Source organism: Dasypus novemcinctus, chromosome 8 (genome assembly GCF_030445035.2).
Source record: "Dasypus novemcinctus isolate mDasNov1 chromosome 8, mDasNov1.1.hap2, whole genome shotgun sequence".
In the NCBI taxonomy this organism is placed as follows: domain Eukaryota; kingdom Metazoa; phylum Chordata; class Mammalia; order Cingulata; family Dasypodidae; genus Dasypus; species Dasypus novemcinctus.
Window position 1 is genome coordinate 108,171,773 of NC_080680.1, and position 26,679 is coordinate 108,198,451.

A 26,679-nucleotide genomic window follows, 5' to 3' on the forward strand; every position below is an offset into this window, starting at 1 on the left:
ATGGTTCATGAAAAAAAACTCAATTTGTTTAAATGTACTTTGGCTTCAGAGTTTCTAGTAATTTAGCTAAGGCTCCTCTCCATACCACTGTTAAACCATCTTTTAAACCATTACATACTGGAATAATTTACATACTTCTGTTTACGAGATGAAAAGTTTATAGCTTCCAAGAGCCATTGTCCCTTTTTCATTCATTCAACAAATAGTTTTTAGCAAATTTTTATATTGTCTTTTTTTTAAAAGATACATAGATCACACAAAATGTTACATTAAAAAATATAAGAGGTCCCCATATACCCAATTTCTCACTCCCCTCAACAAATATTTATTGATGACTTATTTTAAGTCAGGCATATTCTAGGTTTGAAAGACAAAGCAATGAATGAAACAGACAAAAAAGCCTTCATGGAGCTTATATTCTGTGTTCATCTGTATTTCGAAGCATGCTCCGTTAACTTGGAGAATTTTCTAAAAAGACTGAGCCAGAGGATACTTTTCTATGACAATAGAAGTTCCTTCGGTAGGAATAACTTTTTTAATCAAACCATTAGTTCAAGAGCTCTGGTCTCACGTTGATAGCTTATGAATAAAAGATGCATTTATTACATGCATTCTTTGATGGGCATGTTGTTGAGCCCTTTACATACGTTACCAGAATTCTTACAATGCTGTAAAGTAAGTACTATTATTATTCTCATTTTACAGATGAGAACACTCATGCCACTCATGTAGTCTACATGAATCCACATCTCTCCCCTACAAACTGCAGAATTTTCCTGGAAATACTTGAATATGGTTTACACTGAGACTACAAACATACATATACATACATAATCTCAATGAGGATCCTATTCAAATATTTCCAGAAAAATTCTGCAGTTTGTGGAGGAGAGATGTAGATTCACATACACTACATGAAAGGCATGAAACTAGAAATCTAATAACATATAATGTAAATACATACAAGTCATGTGTGGGGAGGGGGATAGAATGGATCACCAAAACAACTTATCATTACTTTAAAACTACATCTCGGAAGATAAAAAGAAGGTAAAAATAGATGCCCAAGATAAAATCAGTAACTAGGCCACAGAGTTATTCTCAACAAAGATTTTGCAATGCCAACAGACTCAACCAACAGGTTATAAAACTGACAACAAGAAAAACAGGTTAACAAAAGGCTCAATCAAATGAAATTCACTGAAGATTTGCAGGAAAGAAAATAAGCAGGATCTGTAATGAAAGCAGACGTGCCTTGGATCACAAGACTCATAAAAGTGACCCTAAAACATAAGGGTTATCGAGGAATAATTGGAGAGGTATTTAATAGCTTGTGAACCAAGAGCTCACCTCACCTCTTTAACACCTGCGAGCCCCCATCAAACACAGAGAAATACTAGTTCTGGTTTCTAACATCAGAAAAAGCAAAGAATTCAGATGCGTGTCTCCTTACTCTCTCTGGCTACATGAGTTCCCATGTCTATTTGTACATGTAACAGAGAAGTGCAGCAGTTCTGTGATAAGATATTTTCATCTTTCTTTCTGCCACCAACCCACACTCCCCACCACAGCCAACCTGAAATTGATTCAAAAGCGGACTTTTCTGAGAAGCAGATTTGGCTCAAAGGATAGAGCATCTGCCTACCACATGGGAGGTCCAGGGTTCAAACCCAGGGCCTCCTGACCCATGTGTTGAGCTGGCCCACGTGCAGTGCTGATGCGTGCAAGGAGTGCTGTGCCACGCAGGGGCATCCCCTGCGTAGGGGAGCCCCACGCACAAGGAGTGCACCCCATACGGAGAGCTGCCCAGCACGAAAAAGTTCAACCTGCCCAGGAGTGGCGGCTGCACACACGGAGAGCTGACGCAGCAAGATGACACAACAAAAAGAAACACAGATTCCCGGTGCCACTGGCAAGAATACAAGTGGACACAGAAGAACACACAGTGAATGGACATGGAGAGCAAACAACTGGGGGGAGGGGGCAGGGAAGGGGAGAGAAATTTTTTAAAAATTAAAATTAAAAAAAATTTTTTTTTAAGAGGACTATCCTTTTCTACTACATTTACACAGAGCATTCAAGAGGTAAGAGTCAGTAGGCTTTTTAAGTAGCAACCTGCATCCCTCTTACCCTCCTAAACCTCCATTTCAGTAGGAACTATGAAATGGGTTTTGAAAAAATAAAAATAAAAAACTAGAGAGGAAGAGGGAAAAAAAGAAAACTACCATAGGGGATGTGGTTGGGTGCCTGAGATGTTGTGAACCTACTAGAGGCCTGCCCTCTGATCTAATTTCTGGCTGTTACTGGAGAGAACACTCTAGACCCAGGAGAGACATGTAGCCAGTATAGAGAAGGAACATCCAGAGAGGATGAGCAGCAGGCCAGAATACCATTTTGATTATAAATTATGTGTGATGCTGTATCCAGTATTCAGTGCAATAAATCTCCTTTTCCTTAAAAGGCAATAATGTTAGGAGATTGCTTCTGGTTCCAGCAAGCATAGAGGACCATTCTACACTGTCTAGCAAGAGAAAGCATGTGGGGTTTTTTGTTTTGTTTTGTTTTTTTAAGTATAAGTCCCTCAAATAGCCAAGAGCCTGGGCACCCTCTCAAATCCATTTTCATTGCCTCACTCATGAATAATGCAATATTTTAGCCAGCTTTCCCGTCTCCTCACTCTACAACACTACAAATTATTCTATATTCAGTTGCCAGGTTAAACTTCCTAAACTTCAACTCCAAATCGTTTCACTGCTCCTATTTTCCCTCAGCTTATCACTCTCCTTTAAAAATTCTCCCTTGGCGCTCCACTAAAATTAGACTAAAATTCAAGCTCCTAAGCTTGGCAAACAACAGCTGTGGCTCAACTCATCCATTTTTCACCACACCCAACAATCCAGACAACCTGAACTAGTTGTACTTGCCCAAATTCAGTGGAATATATAACAAGGCCACACCCTATCATACATTTATCATGTTCAACTAAATGCATAGTATTTTCCCATATTGCAGCCTTTGCATATGTTGTTCTCTCTGCCAACAATTCCTTGCCCAGTTATTCTTGTTAACTCCAACATCCCCTTCAGGTCATCTTTCAATTGTTCATATCCTTTAAAAAGCCTACTTTCCTGATCTTTTGATCTGAGCTATATGGCCCTTCCATAGTGTTTCCAAAGTACCCTGAACAAGGACTGTGGGAAATAGTGGAGTAGTGAGCTCCAGGACCCAGTCCTTCCAACAAAACATCATTCAACAGGCAGGAACTGTGTGAAACAACTATTTTGAAACTCCAGAAGCCAGAACACTGTGGAGCATCCAGGGAAGAGCAGGAAGGAAGAAGAGGCCAATAGATTATAGTAAAGTGCTCTCTCTACATGGCGGCTACTAGTGCCCACAACCCACTTTCAAGGCAGGTCACCTTGGGCTCTGGCCCCTGGCTAGCTCACTGGTGACAGAAAGAGGCATAAAAATCCTATTCCCCAAGAATAGATGTGGGTGCAGTTGAACAATGATCACAGCTTTGGAACAGCAAATTTGGATCACTAGGAACCTGGCTTTAAGGGCAGCCACTGTTTCAGCCCACCAGGAGAAAGACGGCAACAGCCATTGTTTCAACCCACCCCAGACAAAGACAGTGGCAGGGGAGAGTGCAGGTCCTCAGGGCTGAAGGAGGCAGTTAGTTGAAAGGTTATCTTAGTTGGGCAGGCCAGGAAAGCTCAGCTTTGGGGAGCTGTGGGAGAAGTCTCAGCGCTCTTCCTGACACCCTCTCCAGGGCACATTGGATCCAGTATGTATCCCCTTTGTGAGTCCCTGGCCCTGTTTTGGCTGGGAAAGACTGACTTGGATAAGTCCTCTCTGGCATGCCCCTCCTCCCAGAATTTGCCCTCTAAGAAAAAGCATCTTGTGCTTACAAAAGGAGTATAAGAAACTATAGTGGTGGACAGTCTGGGGCAAAGGCCTGCTGGCATCAAACACTCAGGACAAGAGAGGTCTGTCTCCTGGGAAAGAGAGGGGACAACCAAAATCCTATAAAACAGGAGAACTCCAAAACTACTAAAAAGCAAAAGCCTAGGAAAAGACAAAGACCCAGAAAGACAGGGAAAACCCTGCCCACTACAATAGCTTTGGGCTGACCTTCCTGTAAGGAGGATATCTCAAACTCATGAAACAGACATCCCAGGGAATAAATCCCAGAATTAACATTTTAAAATATTAAAATGGACAGTGCACACTGTGGATGGATTTTATGCTTTATTAATATGTATCAGTAAAAACAACCTTTAAAATGTACAGTGTGCAACAAAATAGAATAAGACAAAGAAAAAGGAAATGATGGTCTATCCAAAGGAAGAGGATAAAAATACAGACACCAATGAGGAAGATGAGAATGTGGACATACCTAGCAAAAAAGATCTTAAAAATATTCAAGGGGTGCAACTCATCCGGTAGCACACCTACAATCCATGTCTCAGATTGTGTACTTATTTCTTTTCTTGTTTCTTAACAAACTCTTTACTTCCTCACCTACCCTATGGCCTGTCCTTAACACCTACCACCCCCTGCCCCCAAATGCTGAGGGAGATGAAGGAAAATACAGAAAAAGAAATAAAGGATATTAGCAAAACAATAATGAATGGCAATATGAGAGTCTTAGTAAAGAGATAAAAATTTAAAAGGAACCAAAGAGAACTCCTGGAAGTGAAGACCATAATAAATGAAATTAAAAATGCCCAGGAGGGTTTCAAGAGAAGACTGGAGTTGGCAGAAGAAAGAAACAGTCAACTCAAAGGTAAGACACTTGAAATGAGTCAAGATAAGGAAGAGAAAGAAAAAAGAATTATTTTAGACAAATTTGCAAAGAGATATAAAGAAATAAAGACCCACAGAAAAGGTAACCATTTGGGTAATTATAAATGCCAGTATTATTGTAGTTGTTTTGTTTGGTATCTAACGCTTCTTACTTCCTACAACCACTAAAAGGCAAATGCATAAAACATAATGATTAATCTATGCTTTGGACACAGTGTACAAAGATTTTTTTTGTAACAAGTACAAGAAAAAGGTGAAGGGGCAGAGAGGTATAGGAAAAGTATATGTGCATGCTGTTGACGTTGGTGTATTAGCCAAAGGGGTGCTGATGTAAAATACCAAAAATCAATTGGTTTTATACAGGGCTCTTATTTGGCGTAGAAGCTTAGTTACCAGGCCATAAAGTACAAGCTACTTCCCTCACCAAAGTTTATTACCACATGTTGGAGCAAGATGGCATGCTGACATCTGTAAGGGTTCAGGCTTCCTGGATTCCTCTGTTCCCAGGGCTTACCTCTCTCTGGGCTCAGCTGCTCTATTATCTCCACAAGGCCAGCTCTAGACTATTAGGCAAACAGTTGTTTCTCTTCCTGGGGCCTTCTCTCTTTCCTCATAACCAAGCTCCCCTGTCTGCTTACTTCCTGGGGCTCCAGCTCAAGACTCCAACATCAAAATTCCAACCTCCCTTCTCTCTCTTTTTTTTAATATAAATAATGTGGGTTGTTTTTTTTTTTAAGATTTATTTATTTATAACCCCCCCAGTTGTCTGTTCTCTGTGTCTATTTGCTGCATGTTCTTCTTTGTCCGCTTCTGTTGTTGTCAGCGGCACAGAAATCCGTGTTTCTTTTTGTTGCGTCATCTTGTGTGTCAGCTCTCTGTGTGTGGCGCCATTCCTGGGCAGACTGAACTTTCACGCTGGGCAGCGCTCCTTATGGGGCGCACTCCTTGCATGTGGGGATCCCCTATGCGGGGACACCCCTGCATGGCATGGCACTCCTTGAGCGCATCAGCACTGCGTGTGGGCGAGCTTCACACGGGTCAAGGAGGCCCCGAGTTTGAACCACAGACCTCCCATGGGGTAGATGGATGCCCCAACCACTGGGCCAAGTCCACTTCCCTACCTCCCTTCTCTTTGGTGCAGTTTGTCTGTGAGTCCCCACCCACCAAGGGGGCAGGGACTGAACGTCCTACTAACATGGCCCAATCAAAGCCTAATCATTATTTAATTAAGTACAAGTAAAACCTCTGAATCTAATACACTCTAATATTCCCAGAGGAAAAGACCAGTTTACAAACATAATCCAATATTTCTTTTTAGAATTCATTAATAATATCAAACTGCTACAGTTGGTATCAAACCAAATATGATTATTATATATTTAGGATGTCAAATTTTAACCCCATGGAAACCACAAGGAAAAATATATTCAGGGAGAAATGAGAAGGCACTCAATATGGTACAACCCCCAAAAATATATATATATATAAAAGTAGCCATACTTAGAAGTGAAGAACAAAAAAGGTGTAAGACACAAAGACTACATTTTAAAATGACAGAAGAAAGTACTGTATCATCAATAGTGACTTTAAATGTAAGTGGATTAAACTTTCCTCTCAAAAGGCAGATATTGGGAGAATGGATAAAAAAGCATGACCCAACTCTATGCTGTCTGTAAGAGACTCACCCTAAATTCAAAGATACAAGAAGGCTGAAAATGAAAGGATGGAAAAAATATACCATGCAAGTAGAAACCAAAAGAGAGCTAGGGCAACTATACCAATAAAACAGAATTTAAGTAAAAAACAGTTATGAGGGACAAAGATGGTCATAATATACTGATAAAGGGTACAATTCAATAAGAAGATATAACTATAATTATATATGCACCTAGTAGCAGAGCCCTAAAATATTTGTAGCAAATAATGACAGATTTGAAGGGAGAAATTGACAGTTCTCCATTAACATTATTAACCACTCTCAATAATGGATAGAACATCTCAGAAAATCAGTAAGGAAATACAGGTCTTGAATGATACTCCAAGCCAACTAGAGCTAACAGATCTATATAGAACACTTCACCCAACAAAAACAGAATATACATTCTTCTCAAGTGAAAATGATCAGGATAGACTATATGTTTGGTTACAAAACCAGTCTCAATCAATTTTAAAATATTGAAATCATACAATGTATATTCTCCAAGTGGAATGAAGCTAGAAATCAGTAACAGAAGGAGAAATAAAAAATTCACAAGTATGTGGAAATTAAACAGCATACTCTTAAACAACCAATAGGTTAGGGAGGAAATCAGAAGTGAAATTAGGAAATATCTTGAGACAAATGAAAATGAAAAGCCAACATACCAAATCTTATGGGATATAGTAAAGGCAGTACCAAGAAGGAAATTTATAGTTCTAAATACTTATATTAAAAAAGAAGACTTCAAATAAGAGACCTAAACTCAAACCTGGAAAACTAGAAAAAGAAGAACAAACTGAACCCAAAGCAAGCAGAAGGAAGGAAATAACAAAGATTAGAGCAGAGATAAATGAAATAGAAAACAAAACAAAACAATAGAGACAATGAACAAAACCAAAAGCTGGTACTTTGAAAGGATCAATAAAATCAACAAACCATTAGCTAGACTGACAAAGAAAAAAAAAAGAGAATACGATTTTCTGATTTTCACCTTTCCAGCTATTACCCCAGTTACTATCACGAACATCTTATGCCTAGGTTACTGCAATAGCCTCCAAATTGGTCTCCCTGTTTCTCCTTTTGGCTCCCAAGAATCTATTCTCAGCAGAATAGCCAGAGAACAAAATTTAAGGTTTGATCAAGTTCCTCCTCTTTTCAAAGCCCTGCAACAGCTCCCCATTTAACTTAGAGCAAGTCTTAACAAGACCTATGGCATCTAACCCCATTCACCCTTGGACATCATCTCATTATTTCCTACTACTCTCCTTCTTATTCCACTCCAGAAACATCAGCCTTCTCTCTACTCTCTGACCTTGCTCACATCATAGGAACTTTGCCCTGGCTAGTTTCTCCATTTTTTGTTTTTAAGAGGTTATCAGGGCCAAGGAATGAACCTGGGACCTTGCATATGGGAAGTGGGTGTGCAACCACTGAGCCACATCAGCTCCCTTCCTCCACTTTTAATACTTTTCCCTAAAATACCCTATCTCTGACACATCCCCATGGCTAACTCCCTCACCTCCATCAAGTCTATACTCAAATGTCACCTTCTCAAAATAGTCAAATCTTTCTTCCCTATTTAAAATTGCAAACCTTCCCCAAAAGTTGGGACTCCCAATCCCCCTTACCCTGTTCTATTTTTTCCCACTGTATTTATCACCTTCTAGCATACTATGTACTTTATTATTCATTATATTCATTGTTTGTGTCTCTCCCAACTGGACTATAAATTCCGTAAGTGCAGGAATGCTTATCTGTTTTGTACCCTGATGTGTCTTAAACTACTAGAACAGATTTGGACATGTAAAGAAAGGTGTTCAATAAATATTTATTGTAGGAATAAAATCTAAAATTACTAAAGGCAGACTAGGGTTTTTCTAATTTTGTTATCCTAAGATCCCAAAGACCTACAGTTTTGGGGGGTGGAGGGAAGGACAAACTCCATTTCCCACACTAAATGGTAAACTCTTTGAAGATAAGGACTGCATCAAATTAATTTTAGTACCCCTGGTGCCTTGCACAAAATAGACAGTAAATGATCTGCCAAATGAATAATGAATGAATAGTGCAGAAAGTTCAGAGAACTGTGCTTGGCATATCAAAAGCTTCAATGAATGTATGGAAAATGAATGAGAGGACAAGTGTAAAAGAGTTTCAAAGACGGAAAACATTATCTTAGGATAATGTTACCTAGACTTTCCTTTCTACCTACCTGCCTACCTATCAATATCCATCAGCTTTAGAATCAGCAACAATGGGAGGTAGAGAAAGGGTGGAGGAAGGAGACAGGAAGGTGAAAAAGAGGCAACATTAAAATGTGTGATTTTCAACTTGACTGTGGCCCACAGTAACATTTTTCACCAATATGACCAAGAATAAACACATATATACACACTCACAAAAACATATATTTCATTTATATATGAAATTTACCTATGAAGTAGTTATATGACAGTTAAATATGAAACAATACTGATCCTTACTATACGTAATACACTCTGATATTTTCTCTTCTATTCCATCAGAAACGAAAAACAACAAAAACTCTGGCTGCTACCCACTGCTGAATCAATTTTAAAATCCACTAAATTGATTTCATGCCTCACTAAACTGATTTCATGTCTAACCAATGAGTCTTGACATATAGCTTGAAAAACATTATAGGAAGCACTACTTTCACTCTCTGTTTCCTCATGGTAAAGAATATCACTCTTCAGAAAAATCTTAGAAGTATGTCTGCTACAGAATTAGGAGAAAGAAAAAGTGATAAAACATGCTTCTAGTTCCACAGTGAATCAGAGAAGAAAAAAGACTTGTCAAACTTCAGAAGAAAGGAATTTAAGAAAACTGATTCTTTAAAAGAAAAAAAAAGAAAATTGAATCCCAAAATACTTAAAAGTAAAGAAAGAAGGTAACTGGAGAGCTGACTACAACCACGAAGCTTTCTTAAGAGTTACTGTGAGGTAGGATATAGATGTTAAATGACATCACTCAAGAGAATCAGGAAAATCCAAAATGTCAGGAATTCTACTAAATAAATGACCTGATTTTTAAAGAAATAAGTGGCAAAAGAAAAAAAATCAAGGGTGGAACTACATTGATTAAAAATACTTAAAAGGGAAGCTAATGTGGCTCAGTGGTTGAGTGCCGACTTTCCACATATGAGGTCCAGAGTTGAATCCCTGTCCCTAGTACGTCAAAGAGAAACAGAAACAAAAACAAACAAACAACAACAACAAAAATACTTGAGATATATTGAACAAATGCATGTGTATAACTTGTTTAGATCTGATTTGAATAAATCAAACATAAGAGAAATATTTATGAGACAGTTGGGGAAATTTGAATACTGACTGGAGTCTTAATATAAATGTCTTAGTGTTAATATTTTTTAGCTATGATAATAATTTTATGAATATTTTTTAAAGCCCCCTTATCTTTTAAAGATATATACTGTAGCAGTTTCAGTTATGAATTCCAAAAATAGATATTGGATCATGTTTGTAAACTAGTCTGTACCTGGGCATGATTAAATTATGATTAGGGCTTTGATTGGGACACGTTAGCAGGGTGTTGAGTCTCCACCCCTTGGCACAGATAAATGGCATGGCAAAGGACAGAATTGGAGCTTTTCGATGCCGGAAGGTTTTTGATGTTGGAGTTTGATGCTGAAGTCTTAAGCTGGAGCCCCAGACAGTAAGCAAGCCCCAGGAAGACAGGAACCCTGAGCAGAGAGAAAAGCAAGCCCTGGGAAGAAAGGAAGCCTGAGACCGGCAAGAAGCAAGACCTGGGAAGAGAGCAAACCTAAGCCCGGAGAAAAGCAAGACCCGGGAAGAGAGAAACCCAGGAACTCGCAGATGTCAGCAGTCATCTTGCTCCAACATGTAAAAATAGACTTTGATAAGGGAAGTAACTTATGCCTTATGGCCTGGCATCTGTAAGCTCCTACCCCAAATAAATACCCTTTATAAAAGCCAGCAGATTTCTGGTATTTTGCATCAGCACCCCTAAGGTTGACTAATACACATACTTAAGTATAAACAGATGAAATGATATTACAACTTGGATTTGCCTTAAAATAACCCAATGGGGGTGGGGAGGCAGGGAAGGTATAGGAATTGGTGAAACAAGATAGGCCATGTGTGGAAAATTACTGAAGGTGAATAGCACACGGTGCACTGTTCTCTTTACTTTTGAATTTTAAAAAAATGTAATAAAGGGCCTTAGAGATCATTTATTATAATTCTTAATTTTATTTAAGGTGAAACTAAGCACAGAGAGCTATTGCAGCCCATACAACTAAGAATAATATAGTCAATCCAGAACCCAAGTAATTTCAAATACTAACAACATTTGGATATTTAATAAAAATCAGTTCTATCGCGATAACCAGGAAGATGGCGGCAGAGTAAGGAGCTCCTAGAGTCAGCTCATGCTACAAGGCAGTTAGTAATCATCCAGAACGATCTAAAGCATCTGTTTGAGGCTCCAGAGACCAGAAAAGCATCCTGGAACATCTTTGAAATAATGGAAGGAGGAGACTGCCCATCTGCAGAGAAGATTCCTAAGTAGAGGGATTCCTAAGTAGATGGCTGGTGTCCACCCTTCACTGGAAGCACAAGCTGCCTAGGGAGCCACGGCTGCAACCGAAAGCTCCACTTCCCAAAAACAGGGGAGGAAGAGATGGTTGGGCACCAACTTCAGCTACTGATGAGTAAATTCAGCGAGCTAAAGTATAATCCTAAGAACAGTTAAATTCTGAACCTGTCCAAGTCAGAAAGAAGCCCAAAGCCACCACTTTAACTCTGCCCCTGGCACAAGGGGAGGCAGGGCTAACTAAAAATCACAGCACAAGTAGGGACTGGCCTCTTTCCATCCAGATCAGATTGCAGCTCTAGCATAAGTCCCAGCCCCACCTCCGGCAGGGAGGAAGCTGGGGGTACCTGTGCCAGCCTCTCCAGGAAAATACAGGCCATGCCATGGAGGCCTGTGATCATCCTACTTTGGCAGCACAAGCCACCTCACAGGAGCTATTCTGTGGCTGGAATTGGAAGCTCCATTTCCCAAAAACAGGGGAGGAAGAGACGGTTGGCCACCAATTTCAGCTACTAATTAGTAAATTCACCTGGCTAAAGTGTAACCCTAAGCACTGCTACAGTTTGAACCTGTCCAAGTCGGAAAGAAGCCAGGAGCTGCCATTTTGACTCTATTCCCAGCATGAGGAAAGCTGGACTGGCTGAAAATCAGAGTGATGGTAGAGACCGGTTTCTTTCACCCAGATTGGCCTGCAGCCCTAGCCTAGCCTTCAGCCCCACCTCTAGCAGGGAGGAAGCTTGTGGGCTCTATAAGAGTCTCTTTGGGTAACTGCAGATACACCTGGCTGGCGCAGATTGAATAGTCAGAAATCTACCAGGGAAAATGAGGTCATTCTGGAACCGCAAGGCATAGATTGCTGCCCACACCTGCAGTCCTTCCCTGCCCCAGGCAAGGGACAAAGTGGCATGAAGCCTCATCAGTCTCTCTGGACAACTACGGTCTAAGGCTGCATGACTTGGATTATTACACACGGCTGTGGCTGTCCCTACCCCTGGCAAAGGAGAAAGTTGGGAGAAGCTTCATCAGTCCCTGGGGCAATGAGGATAGCTTGAGCTTCCACAGCTTACAGCACTAACCACATCCGTGGCTCCTACTACACAATCAGCAAAGGGGAAAGGGTAAGAAAGCCCTAAACTAAAGAGAAAAACTACACCCAGAATAAATACATCTGGTAAGCCAAATGCCAAGACAACAACAACAAAATTACAATCTACACCAAGAAACAGGAAGATATGACCCAGTTAAAGGAACAAGATAAGCCTCCAGATGCCATAAAAGAGTTGAGACAGCTAATTAATCATAGATGTTCAAACAAATCTCCTTAATTTTTCAATGAGATGGCTAGAGATTAAGGATATTAAGAAGACATTGGCTGGGAAGTGGATGAGGCTCAAGTGACTTAGCTCCCACCTACCAAACAGGAGGTCCAGGGTTCAATTCCCAGAGAGCTGGTCCACGCAGAGTACTGGGCCAAGCAGAAAGCTGGTGCAGCAAGATGACACAACAGAGACACAGAGGAGAGACAATAAGAGACGCAGCAGACCAGGGAGCTGAGGTGGCACAAGAGAGTGCCTCTCTCCCACTCCAGAAGGTTCCAGGATCAGTTCCCGGTGCTGCCTAAGGAGAAGACACAGAAGAACACACAGCAAATGGATGCAGAAAGCAGACAGTGAGTGCAAGACAAAAAGGGGGGATAAATAAATCCTAAAAAAAAAAGACATTGGATAAGCACAAAAAAAGGATTTGAAAGCATACATAGAAAAAGAGGAGATCTTAAGGGAACGAAAGGTACAATAAATGAAACTAAAAATACACTGGAATCATATAATAGCAGATTTGAGGAGGCAAAAGAAAGGATCATTGAGCTTGAAGAAATGGTTTCTGAAAGTCAACACACAAAAGAACAGATGAAGAAAAGAATATAAAAAATTGAACAAGGTCTTGGGGAACTTAACAATAGCAAGAGACAGGCAAACCTATGTGTCATGGGTGTCTAAGGAGAAGGGAAAGGGACAGAAGGAGTAGCTGAAGAAATAATAGTAGAAAATTTCCAACCCTATTGAAGGACACAGATATCCATGTCCAATAACTCGAAATACTCCCACCTGAATAAATCTGAAAAGATCAACTCCAACATACATACTAAGCAGAATATCAAATGCCGAAGACAGATTCTGAGAACAGCAAGAGAAAAGCAATGCATAACATATAAGGGATACCCAAGAATCTTATATCCATCCTCTTTCAAAAACGAGTGCGAGCTTAGAATATTCACAGATAAACAGAAACTCAAGAGTGTCTGCAACCAAGAGACCAGATTTGCAGAAAATACTAAAGGGTGTGCTACAGCCTGTAAAGAAAATACAGGAGAGAGAGGCCTGGAAGAGAGTCTAGAAATGAAGATTATATCAATAAAAGTAATTAAAAGTGCCAAAAGAGTGGTGAAAATAAAATATGACTGATAAAACCCAAATATTCAGGAATAAACTTAACCAATGATGTAAAGCACCTGTATTCAGAAAACTACAACTCACTGTTTGTTTGAAAGTTCACAACTATTACTATACACTTATTGTTTATGTATGTTTACGGATGAGTGATATACTTCAATAAATTTTTAAAAAGAAAAAAAATCAGTTCTATCACTTCTTTAACTAGATTGTATGGTTACCTGAGAAAATGAACGACACTGAATGTGTTAACAAGAGACTTGTAACAAAATGTGATTCTGAGAGTATGAAAGCCCAAATTCAAAGGCTGGCAAAAAAAAAGCAGACAATCAGGGGAATCTAGTTAAACTTTACAACCAAGAGTTCCCACATTTGAAGAGTACCTAGGTAATCTACTTCTCCCATTCCATTATGTTTATATGATTTATTTGCCCAAAGAAAATTTTTAAGCCACTAAGGGCAGAAACAGTGTGTTCTAGCTTTTCTTTTCAATTCCCCAGTAGCTCCAACTATAAGATATGACTAGAAAGTAATGTTTCAACGTTATTAAGTATAATAGACCTCACATACATTTAAGGCAGTTCAATGTGAAAGTTACCAACTTGCTAAATCCATTTAGTAAATAGAAACATTAGACAATTTCTAGCTAATTAAGACCTTTGTGTTTTAACTCATTACAAATAACACAGCACTATATAGTAGAAAGGATGCAAGAACTGAAGTAAAAAAAAACAGGGAAGAAATAGCATTTATTTAATGATGAAACAAAAGAATTCCTGTTAATGGCAAGGACCTGACAAAGATGCCTGCTATCATTGCTGCTATTCAACACTGTCTAGAAGTATTAGCTAATTTAATGATAATTAAAAAGGAATTTAAATAGCCAGAATTACTAATTTTTCTCTTTAGAATGCTTGATTTCTCCCCACGAATGAAATACAAAAAAATTAGGTAGATGCGTGAAGAGCACCTTAAGTTCTACCCTGCTTAAATGCATGAGGAACAAGAAAAGAGACTCATCACACAAGCTCTCTCTAATGGTGTACTGTAGGGTAGCAATTAGATTCTGTTTTTCTATTATATATAAAATAATAACAGCACAGCCTGATCAGAAAGACACAGGTTCAAATCCCAGTCTCTGTATCCTAGCATTGTGAACCTGAAAGCAAATTACCTCCATTTTCTAAATCTTCAATTTCTTCATCTGTAGAAAGAGGATAATAGTGTGAGGATAACTTTTTTTGTCAAGGGCCAGAAAGCAAAAATTTTAGGCTTTGCAGGTCATATGGCCTTTGTTGCTTCTATTCAACACCACTGTAGCCAGAAAGTAGATACATAATGTGTAAACAAATGGGTCTAGCTGTGTTCCAATAAAATTTTATTTCTAAAAACAGGCAACAGGCCAGATGTGACTCATGGGCTCTGTATGTAAAATTCCTAGCACAGTTTAAGGGCTCAAGAAATGGTGATTGCTATTATTACTATTGCTATTTTTTTTACAAAAAATAAAAAATAAAATAAAGGAATTTAAGATATACCAAAATAGCAGAGGCAAAATTAACATGTTTTGTGATACTACTTTCAATCTGAAAAATATAAAAGAATCTACTGAAAACATTATAGTACTAATAAGAGAATTTAGTTTGTTGGTATAGTTACAAAAGATAATGACACATAGTTTTTTGTATATTATGATAAATTAGAAAATACAGAAAATGTGTTGAAAACAAAAACAAAAGTATAAAATACTTAGTAATATATTTAATTAAAATGGGTTGGACTATTTTCTGCTTCAAGAAATGATAAGGAAGCAGATATGACACAAGTGGTTAAGCGCCTGCTTTCCATGTAGAAAGTCCAGAGTTCAGTCCCCAGTGCCTCCTAAAAACAAAAACAAACAAAAGCAAACAAATGAAAAGACAACTCAGGGGAGCTGATGTGGCTCTGGTTGAGCACCAGCTTCTCTCATATGAGATCCCGGGTTCAATTCCCATCTCAGGACCTCAAAAAAAAGAAGGGAAGCGGACTTGACCCAATGGATAGGGCATCCGCCTACCACATGGGAGGTCCATGGTTCAAACCCCAGGTCTCCTTGACCCGTGTAGAGCTGGCCCATGCACAGTGCTGTTACACGCAAGGAGTGCTGTGCCACCAGGGGTGTCCCCCGCGTAGGGGAGCCCCACGCGCAAGGAGCGCGCCCCGTAAGGAGAGCCGCCCAGCGCAAAACAAAGTTCAGCCTGACCAGGAATGGCGCCGCACACACGGAGAGCTGATACAACAAGATGACGCATCAAAAAAAGAAACACAGATTCCTGGTGCTGCTGATAAGGCTAGAAGAACACACAGCGAATGGACACAAAGAGCAGACAACTGGGGGGGGGGGGAGAATAAATAAATCGTTGAAGAAAAAAAAGAAATGAATTAGATACTCTAAAGAGCTATGTAATTAAAACTATAAATAAACAACGCTTTTTTAAAGCATAGCTGGGCTCTCAAAAAAAATCAAGGGAAACCTACTGGTGAGAGGTAGGGAGGAGAATGAGAGGACAGGAAGAGCACAGTAAAGCGAGAAAAAAAAGAAACCAAGGGGGTAAGAATTCTAAGACATAAATATTATTATGTGTAGATTATGTGATCATCTGCATAGAAAATTCTAAAGAATCTACAAAGTAATAAAATCAGTAAAAATTTTTTAGAAAAGTAGCTGTCTATAATTTCAATACATAACAGCATTTCTTTGCCCAGCACCAAACAGAAATTTTCATTTTCAAAACACACACCATCTAGAATAATGGCTACCTAAATCAGATTCTCACCACATATTCTTCAAAAAAAGAAAAAAACCTCCTACAAGATCAACAAGGAACATAAAGAAATTGCACATGACCCATGCCTTCATTATTACTAGAAGAGATCACCATGACATTTAATTATATACTAAGACTAAACCAAGGATGAGGACACAAGTGGAAGAATAGTATGGAAATGTAATGTGTTCTCATAAAGAAGAAAGAACGCAACAGCAAAAACAGAAGCAAAGGGGAAAGAGGCAAAAAGAATAAATAAATAAGAGACTAAAATCTTAATCATCATTTCTCACCAGGACTACAGCAAAAACCCTATTAGGGAGGGAAGTGGATGTGGCTCAACTGATTGGTTCCGTCTACCATATGGGAGGCCCTGGGTTTGCCTCCCAGGGCCTCCTTGTGAAGGCAAGCTGGCCCACGCCCACGGAGAACTGGTGCAGCAAGATGACACAACAAAGGGAGACAAGCAGACACAGAAGAAAGTGCAGCAAATGGACACACAGAGCAGACAGCAAGCAAGCTACAAGGGAGGGGGATAAATAAATAAAAATAAATCTTTAAAAACAAAAACAAAACCCGAGTAGGACCCCTCCTGTTTTTCATCTTTCTGCTTATTTTTAATAACAATTTTTAAACAAATCATTAAATTTATTCAACTACTTATTTAATTAAAGTGTAATTTAGGGAAGCAGATGTGGCTCAAGTGATAGGGCTTCCGCCTTCCATATGGGAAGACCTGGGTAGGGTCCCTAGGACCTCCTGGTGAAAAAGAGAGAGCATGCCTGCATGGTGAGCCAGTGCCCGCACGGTGAGCCAGTGCCCACGCAAGTGAGTCATGCAGCAAGACAATGATGCAACAAAAAAGAGAGAAGGGAAGACTCAAGGTAAAGCACAGCAGAAACCAGGAACTGAGGTGGCGCAGCTAACAGGGAACTTCTCTCTACATCAGAGGTCCCCAGGATCAAATCCTAGTGAATCCTACAGGAGAAAAAATAAGAGAAGACGAAAGGAGAAATAGATACAGAAGATAACACAGCAAATGGATACAGACAGCAAAAACAGCAAGGCAGGGGAAGGGAGAGGGGAAGGGGGAAAATAAATAAATCTTTTTAAAATTTAATAACAAAAGCACTTATAAGGCTATAAATATTCCATTGCATAATTTTTACCATGTACCTTAAGTTCTGGTATGAAGTCTTGTCTTTTTTACTGCTTGGGAAAGAGTTTTTAATCCCCCCCCACCTTTTTTTTAAGATTTATTTATTTATTTCTCTCCCCATTCCCCACCCACCCCAGTTGTCTGTTCTCTGTGTCTATTTGCTGCGTCTTCTTTGTCCGCTTCTGTTGTTGTCAGCGGCATGGGAATCTGTGTTTCTTTTTGTTGCGTCATCTTGTTGTCAGCTCTCCGTGTGTGTGGAACCATTCTTGGGCAGGCTGCACTCTCCTTCGCGCTGGGCAGCTCTCCTTACGGGGCACACTCCTTGCGTGTGGGGCTTCCCTACACGGGGGACACCCCTGCGTGGCATGGCACTCCTTGCATACATCAGCACTGCGCATGGGCCAGCCCCACACGAGTCAAGGAAGCCCAGGGTTTGAACCATGGACCTCCCATGTGGTAGACGGAAGCCCTAACCACTGGGCCAAGTCCGCCGCCCTTTAATTCCCCCTTTTGATATCTTTTTTGATCCAACAGTTTTGGGTTGTTTTTTTTTCCCCCACTCCCACCCCTTCTCCCCTACAGTTATTTAGATAAGTGCTGCTAAATTTCAAAATAGATAAAATATTTATATTGCCTTTGCATGATCATGTTATTTTCTCTTTTCCCTCATTTAATTTGGCAGTTTGACACACTTTTCCATTCCACTAGTGATTACTGTCATTTTTCTAATCTTTATAATCAAATCCTATTTCTCTATTATTATTGAATGAAAATAAGATGCCAACTATTTCCTCCCAAGGGGACAAGGTTTCTTCCCTGCTTGCCCCATGATAAGATTTCTAGAATGCCTTTCCTTCTCCAGTCCTCTCTTGTTCAGAGAGACCTTTAGAATTCATTTACTTCCATATTTCTTTCCCTTATATGTTTTGAAAAGGGTGTTTAGTGTTTTTGATAAAAGACTGATATTAAAGTTTTCTCTTACAAAATCTCTTCTATATCGTAGTTCTTATCTGATCCTATATTACATATTTCCAGTCATTCTATTATAATCCATTTACATTTAATGACATATATTGCAGGATTATGAACTTGCCATTATTTCCTTCACTCTCCATTTCCCTCCTACCTTGAAAAATCTCGATTTTGATTGATTTGCTATATGGTTGAGTCCTTTCTAGACAATTTTCCTCAGCTGTAATATCTTTTGCAGGACAATTTATCTTTCTTTCATCTTGTCAATAAATGTTATCTTGGCTAGGTCCCTTCCTATCAATAATCTACAGATGTCATTCCACTGCCTTCCAATTTCTGGTGTTAAAGACCAAGAGTTTGCAATCTTGATCATTTTTCTTTGTAAGTTACATATATTCTATCTGAAAGCTTGCAAAGCTTTTTTTTTTTTTACCAAGGTACCAGGGCTTGAACCCAGGACCTCACACATGGGAACCAGGTGCTCAACCTTTGAGCTACATTTGCTCCCCAATGAGAGTTGTTTTTTTCATTTGTTTTGTTTTTAGGAGATACCAGGACCTCATACGTGGGAAGCAGGTGCTCAACTACCGAGCCACACCTGCTCCCCTTGCAAAGGATATTAACCTTGAAATTCTGAGATTCTACCAGATGTCTTTTTCCCTCAACATTCAGCCTCAAACTTGGCGAACCTTTTGATATACATATTTAAGTCTTTCTTCAGCTCAGGGAAACTGTTTTCTATTAACGGTTCAATTGTGGTTTTTCCTTTATTAATTCTTTTTTCTTCTTCTGGAATTCCTGATATTTGCATGTGAAGTCCCCGGGATGTATCCTCTAAGTCTCTTCTTTTTCTTCATGATATTATTGCTATGTTTTGAGGTACTTCTTGCACCTGAACTTCCAAGCTACTTACCTTGGTGTTAACAGCAACCATCCAATCTTCACCTATTATATATTTTTAAATAAAAATAATTTGTAGTATCAGAAAGCACTTTTTATGCAATAATTCAATCTCTTATGTAGTTTTTTTTAAATGAAGTTATTTTGTTTTCTACCAGTTTTCTTTCATAGGAAGTTGCTTTTCTGGGTGTTTTATTTATTCTTTTTCTATTAGTCAACCAAAGGGGTACTAATGCAAAGTACCAGAAATCTTTTGGCCTTTATAAAGGGTATTTATCTGGAGTAAAAGCTTACAGTTACAAGGCCCCAGAGAGTCCAAACTCAAGGTACCCTAAGAGGTACTTCCTCACCAAATGTGTTGCCACGTGTTGAAGCAAGATGGTGGGCAATGTTTGCAAGGGTTCATTCAGACTTCCTCTTCCTCTTAATGCTCCGTGGGCCCAGCTTCTTCCTATTTCAGCTGTCAGCTGGAGGACTTGTTTCTTTCTGAGTTCAGCAGCTCTGATCTCTTCACAAGGTCAGCTGTTGACTGTCAGAGGAATAGCTCATCTCTCTTCCCAGGCCATAGTTCATTTCTTTTCTGTGTCTGTAGAGCTCTCTCTATTTCTCTGTGTTATTTCTTCTGTGCAGCTACTTCTGTGTTCTTGATTGAGTGTCCATTCATATAGCCCACCAAGGGGACGGGGTCTCAACCCTGCATGCCCTAATGACATGGTCGAATCAAAGCCCTAATCTTGACTTAAGTAAACAAAAAGCCTTTGAATTTAAATCAACCAAAGGATATCATGCCAGTGGAACAGACCAGTTAAAAAATGTAGTATCTCTTCTTGGAATTCATAAATAATATCAAACTGTCACACTTTCTGTATCTGGTTATTGGATCTGTTTATCTGCATTGTAATTTTTCTTTGTATCCTCATGCCTTTGTTCACTCTTAACATATTTTAAATGACGGCAACCTTGCCATCAGTGGGAAGTGCAACATTTCTCTGCCCTATAAGCAAGTACACCAGTCAACAAATCCATATTGGAGCCTACAGAAGTCTCCTGGTCTCCTCACTGTCCAAACCTCAAAAATAGGGAATACTACTCTCACCCACTGAACCACGCTGCTGAGTACTGATATTTTCCCAGTCCAAGCTATCACCAGGAATTTATGAGTTTTTATTCTCTATCCAGTGCTCTCTTTTGGCCCCATCCTATCCTTTGGCCCAGAGGGAAACAAAGTCCTTCACTGGTTTCTTCATTACTTCCCTTGCAGAATTAAGGCACTCATTCCTTGTGAAACCTATCTGCCTGCCACCCCAACAGCTGCTCAACTCAGGGATGTCTGCTGTCATTGAAAAGGAGGACAAGAGTTCAGACATTCATTTTCCCAGAAACCCCTTTTACCCTCAAATTTGTTTGAATGTTAATAAGTAAAGTTTTAATAGTTTGTAGCCACACCTATTCTTTACATGCTTTCTATGGCTCCTCTGATTTACCAGGGCAGTTATGATAGAGACTACAGAGCTGAAAATATTTATAGGTGCTTCACTAAAAATGTTTGCCAACCAAAAGTGCTATTAAGAATTGCCTGCCTCCCACATGAAAGGTCCTGGGTTCAGTTCCTGGTGCCTCCTAAAGAAGACAAACGAACAACGAGCAGACATCAAGCAAAAACAATGATCAGGACAACAAGCAGACAATGAGCAAAAACAAGCAGGGAGCAGATGTGGCTCAAAGCAGTTGAGCACCGGCCTCCCACATGGGAGGTCCCTGGTTCAGTTCCCAGTACCTCCTAAACAAAAATAAGAAGAAGAAGGAAAAAAAAAAGAATTTCCTTTCTTGCCCCTTTCTCTTTTTCCTTTAAACTTTTTATTCTGGAATAATTTCAAACTTACAAGATAGTTGCAAAAGTAATACAGAGAACTACAACATACCCTTCCCAACTAGATTACCTAGATCCACCCTTTTAACATTTTGTCATATTTGCCATATCGTTCTATATGTCCACCCATCTATCTGTTCATCCATCCATTCATCTATGTTTTGAAACAAGTGTGAACAGGTTGCACATATCATGTTCCTTAAAGACTTAATACTTCCATGTACATTTCCTAAGAACAAGGACACTCACTTATATTACCACCTTATAATAGCCGTTTGATATTGTTTATGAATTTCAAAAATAGATATTAGATTATGTTTGTAAACTGGTCTGTTCCTCTGGGTATATCAGATTACACTGGATTCAGAGGTTTCACTTTTGCTTGATTAAATTATGATTAAAGCTTTGATTGGGCCATATCAATTGGACATTGAGTCCCTGCCCCCTTAGTGGGGGGCAGTTCCAAGGGGGCAGGGACTCACAGAGAAAACAACATGGCAGAGGAGACAGTTGGGAGTTCTGATATTGGAGTCCTGGGAAGTAAACACACAAAGAAGAAGCAGATGTATGAGGAAGGAGAGAAGGCTCCATTAGACATGGCAGACACCCCAGGAAGAGAGATGAGCTGTTAGTCTGATAGTCTACAGCTAACCCTGTAAAGTGTGCAGAGCAGCTGAGCCCGAAGAGGAACAAGCCTCGGGAGAGAGGCGAGAGTTATCCCCGCCTACAGCTGATAATTGGAAGAAGCTGGGACTACAAAGCCTTAAGAGGAAGAGGAAGCCTGAACCCTTGCAGACATCAGCAGCCACCTTGCTCCAACACATGACAACAGACTTTGGTGAGGGAAGTACTTACACTTCATGGCCTGGTAACTGTAAGCTTCTACCCCAAATAAATACCCTTTATAAAAGCAAAGAGATCTCTGGTATTTTGCATCAGCACCCCTTTGGCTGACTAATATACCACCTTACGTGCAGGTATCAAATTCAAGAAATTTAACATTGATATAAAGTTACAGTCTATTTTTCAATTTTTAAAATATGTCCCAATGATGTCCTTTTGAAATTTTCTATTATTAGATCCCATCTAACCCCAGGATCATGTATTATATTTGGCATTTTCTCTTTAGTTGCTCTCTTTTTTTCTCAACTGTGGAGCCATCTATAAACATAAACCTTCCCATCCCAGCTTCCACTGAGTGAGATTAATCACATTCACAATGTTGTGATACCCCACCACCATCCATTATTAGCACTATCTGTTCACTCCCATATGGAAACCCTACACCCATTATGCATTAACTCCTCATTCTCCCTGCCCTAACCCCTGTAACCTGTACTCTACATTCTGTCTCTATGAGTATGCATTTTCTGAAATTTTCTTTCTTTCTACCACGGGACTTAAATTTATATCCTAAATCTAGTAATCTCATTTGCTTTAAAACCAATTTAACTTCAACAGCATATACAAACTATGTTTGTACATCCCTCTAACCCCTCCTCTTTATGTTCTTGTCCCAAATTACATATCTGTACATTATGAGTCCAAAACCATTCATTTATTACTATATGTTATGTAATTGCCTTTTAGATATTAAAGGAAGTAAAAACGGAATTACAAAACAAAAATACAATAGTACTGGCATTTACATTTATCCACATCATTACTCTCACTGGAGATCTTTATTTCTTCATGTGGCTTAAATCTATTGTCTAGTGTCCTTTCCTTTCAACCTAGCATCTCTTGTAGGGCCAGTCTACTGGGGATAACATCTTCAGCTTTTGTTTATCTGGCAATGTTTTAATCTCCCCATCATTTCTGAAAGATAGTTTTGCTGGATATAGAATTCTCAGTTGGCAAGTTTTTGCTTCAGCACTTTAAGTATGTCATCCACTGCCTTCTTGCTTCCATGGATTCCAATGAGATATCACCACTTAATGAGGCTCCCTTGTACATGGCACATAGCTTCTCTCTTGAGCCTTTCAAATTTTTCTGTATTATAGTAGTTTGATTATACAACATTGCAGTGTGGGTCTTTGGTATTTATTCTGTTTGGAATTTGAGAATCTTGAATGTGTATACTCACGTCTTTCATTAAATTTGGGACATTTTCAGCCATTATTTCTTTGAGCATTCTCTCTACCCATGTCTCTCTTTCTTTTCCTTCTGAGACTCCCGCCATGTGTATTTTGCTTGAGGGTATCCCACAGGTTACTAAGGCTCCGTTTACTATTCTTCATTCTTTTCTTTCTGATCCTCAGATTTCAACTGTCTAATCTTCCAGTTCAGCTATTCTTTCTGCTGCCAGCTCCAATCTGCTGTTGAAGCTCTCTAGGGAATTTTTTATTTCTGTTATTGTGTCTTCAGTTCTGTTTGGTTCGTTTTTATAATTTCTATCTCTATTGATATCTCTTTGTGTTCATCTATTGTTTTCACAATGTTCTTTAGTTCTTTGTCCATGTTTTCCTTTAGTTGTTTGAGCATTTTTTAAAGTCTTCTCTGGAATGTTCCAGGTTTGGTCCCCCTTCTCAATGGCTTCTAATGCTTTAAGCTACTCCTTCACATGGCCATTGTTCCCTGTGTTTTCGTATATTTTGTGATCTTTTATTGAAGCATGGACATTCTGATATTTTTTAAAATTCAAATAAATACCCTTATTAAATAAAAAAAGGAATACTAAGCACCAAAACTGCATGATGCTATATTGCATGTAGAAGAAGAGAAAGGTGATTGCAATACGTGATGGACAAGTACTCAACTCTGAAGTCATGAGTATGAAAAACATGAAATGCAAAGCAATACAAATTACAATGCAGAAAATTGCACTAAAGAACAAAAGACAACAAACAATCAAAACAAATATTAGACATTGCTTGCTTAGGTTTTTCTTTGTATTTTTAAGACTTTAGAATGTTAATTGAGCATATTTAAGTATTGTAAAATTGCGACAGTTGGCATTTACAATACACTGTACAAGATGAACATTTTGGTATTTTTAATGTGCTTTTGCTGGAATTTGGACTCTGAGGTATCTGTCCCTTAAGCTTGTATCCAGCCAATGTTATGACAGAGCTTTCCTTAAATGTGAGAAGCTAACGAAAACAAAACAAAACGAAAACACGAGGAGGAGGAGAAAAAGAAAACACCTTTCCCAGTCATTGTAGATTAAACTATATGAGTGTTCTCCTTCAGAGTTTATCCATATAATGAGTTTAGAGAACAGCTCAAAGCCAAAGTAAAGAGGCTTCCCTGGCTCTTTCTGAGCATGTGCCTTATCCTGAGCATGTGCCTTGTCCAGGACTTGTGTTCTTAGCCCAGAAACTCCACTATTTACATGGATACAAATGACCCCTTTTCCCTAGAAAACAACTTTTTGGTCCTAGCCACTGCTCTTTATGTCCTACAGTAAGTCACAAGTTGCTCTTCCACAGCATTCTGTAGGAGAGCTCTCTAAATTGCCTTTTACACACAGATTAATTTTGGGGACTATATGAGTCACTCAAGCCATCACCAGAGAAACTGGGCCAGACATACACATTCCCAATATCTACATTATGATTACACTGTTCCCTCTGGAACCAGGGATTCACACTGGGAGTCTGGGCACTCTGCACCAAGACAGTGAGGGTATGGGGGAAGGATCAACCAGGGTACCTTGAAAACCTACCACTTATACATGGCCATTTTCTTGATTCAGTGCTCATCCTGTTACTGCAATCCTTTGGCTGTTTTTGGAGCTTTAAAAAGGATGTTTCTGCCAGTTCCTGTTGGTTATTCAAAGCTTCTGTGAGGGACAAACCTCTGCACTGTCTCACTCTACCATCTTAATAGAGTAATATCCTCCCGTGGTTGGTATCTTCTGGCTGCCCAGCAATCTTTGGGGTTCCTTGGCTTTTCCGTCACATGGCAACACACATGGTGGTGTCTTCTCCTTTCTCTTCTGGGTTCCTTTGACTTCCAGCTTCTTTCCAATCCGTCCAATTTCCTTTGCTTATAAGGACTTCAGCCATATCGGATTAAGGCCCACCCTCATTAACTAACAACATCTTCAGTCAAGGGTCCTATTTACAAATGGGTTCATACCCACAGGACCAGGAGTTGAAACCTGAAAAAGCCTTTTGTGGGGTACATGATTCAGTCCTCAACAATGTACAATAAAAAATTTAATTTTTTCCCCACAGACAGATTTAGGTTACTGTTAACAGCCTACTTACCCTTACCCAACACCACCCAAGAGATATCTCAAAATATCAAGACAAGGGGAGTGGGTGTAGCTGAGGTGTCTGAACACCTGCTTCACGTGTACAAGGTCCTGGGTTCAATCTCCAATACCTACTAAAAACGATAATGACAACAACAAAAAACATAATCCTTGGGAGGCAGATGTAGCTCAATGGTTGACCATCTGCCTCCCATACATTAGGTCCCAGGTTCATTCCCCGGTACCTCCTAAGAAAACTTTTTTTTAAATGGCAAGACAATAAATGAGAATCTAATAAATAAATTTATTAAAAGTACATACCCGTTTTGGGCCATAAGGCATTGACTGCAATTTCACCTTTAAATTCTTCTGCCATTCCGAGCACACACATAGACATACCATACTTAGCAATGGTATAAGCTGAAAGAAACCACAAAGAATAATTAAGAAATAAATTAATTTGTGACTATAAATAATAAATTTCTATTAATATTTCCTTCCAGATATATTCTATCAGAATTCTCTTCAATAATATAAAATATATGAAATATAATTTTTAAAACACATTGTTTCCAAAGGAGTATTTTATGAAAGTTGCTAAGCAGGAATGAACTAGTTTTATATATTTTCATCTAAATACTTGATTAAAGAAAAAAGTAGTTTCATTTTTCTTAATATTACAACAGTAAATTGCACTGATTCTTAAACTGTTTTTTTTTTCCTTTCCTTCTTAAAAGATAAAAGTGATCATTTAAAAGAAAACTACTGCTAGTAAACAGTAACAAAAAAAAAGGTTGCGAATTTGTTCAAAACAAGAGTTTTACTCTGTGGGCTCCTATTCTAAGTGCCTTTGCAAATATTAGTGAATTATGTTGAAATAGGAAGGTACCTATAAATAAAATCCTGTTTCTTACCAAACTCATCTTAAATCATTAGTTTGTTGTGAAAAGCAAAGTATTTCACAGATAGTTCTTAACTTCATTGAGGAATAAATTACATACAATAAAACATACTTATGTTATTGACTAGAAAGAGACATGAGGGAGCATTCCAGGGTGATGTAAATCCATATCTTGATTTGGGTGTTGGTTTATACAGTGGTTCATCAAAATGAACCATTTAAGATCTGAGTATTTTGTTGGATGTTAACTATACCTCAATTTTTAGAATTAGCGATAAAACTTATCCAAATTGCTACTGATTCTGCATAGAAAAT

The 26,679-nt window shown here is 39.0% G+C and overlaps 1 protein-coding gene across 2 annotated transcripts in view; it reads right to left on the reverse strand.

Annotated features, from left to right (window-relative positions):
• HSDL2 (hydroxysteroid dehydrogenase like 2) overlaps positions 1-26,679 on the reverse strand; it is an 89,684-nt gene that overhangs the window by 22,334 nt on the left and 40,671 nt on the right. For both annotated transcript variants that reach the window (XM_058302536.2, XM_004463903.5), the window contains one exon: positions 25,785-25,883. In XM_058302536.2, the coding sequence (XP_058158519.1) occupies positions 25,785-25,883 (99 nt within the window). The remainder of the gene's footprint in view (positions 1-25,784; positions 25,884-26,679) is intronic.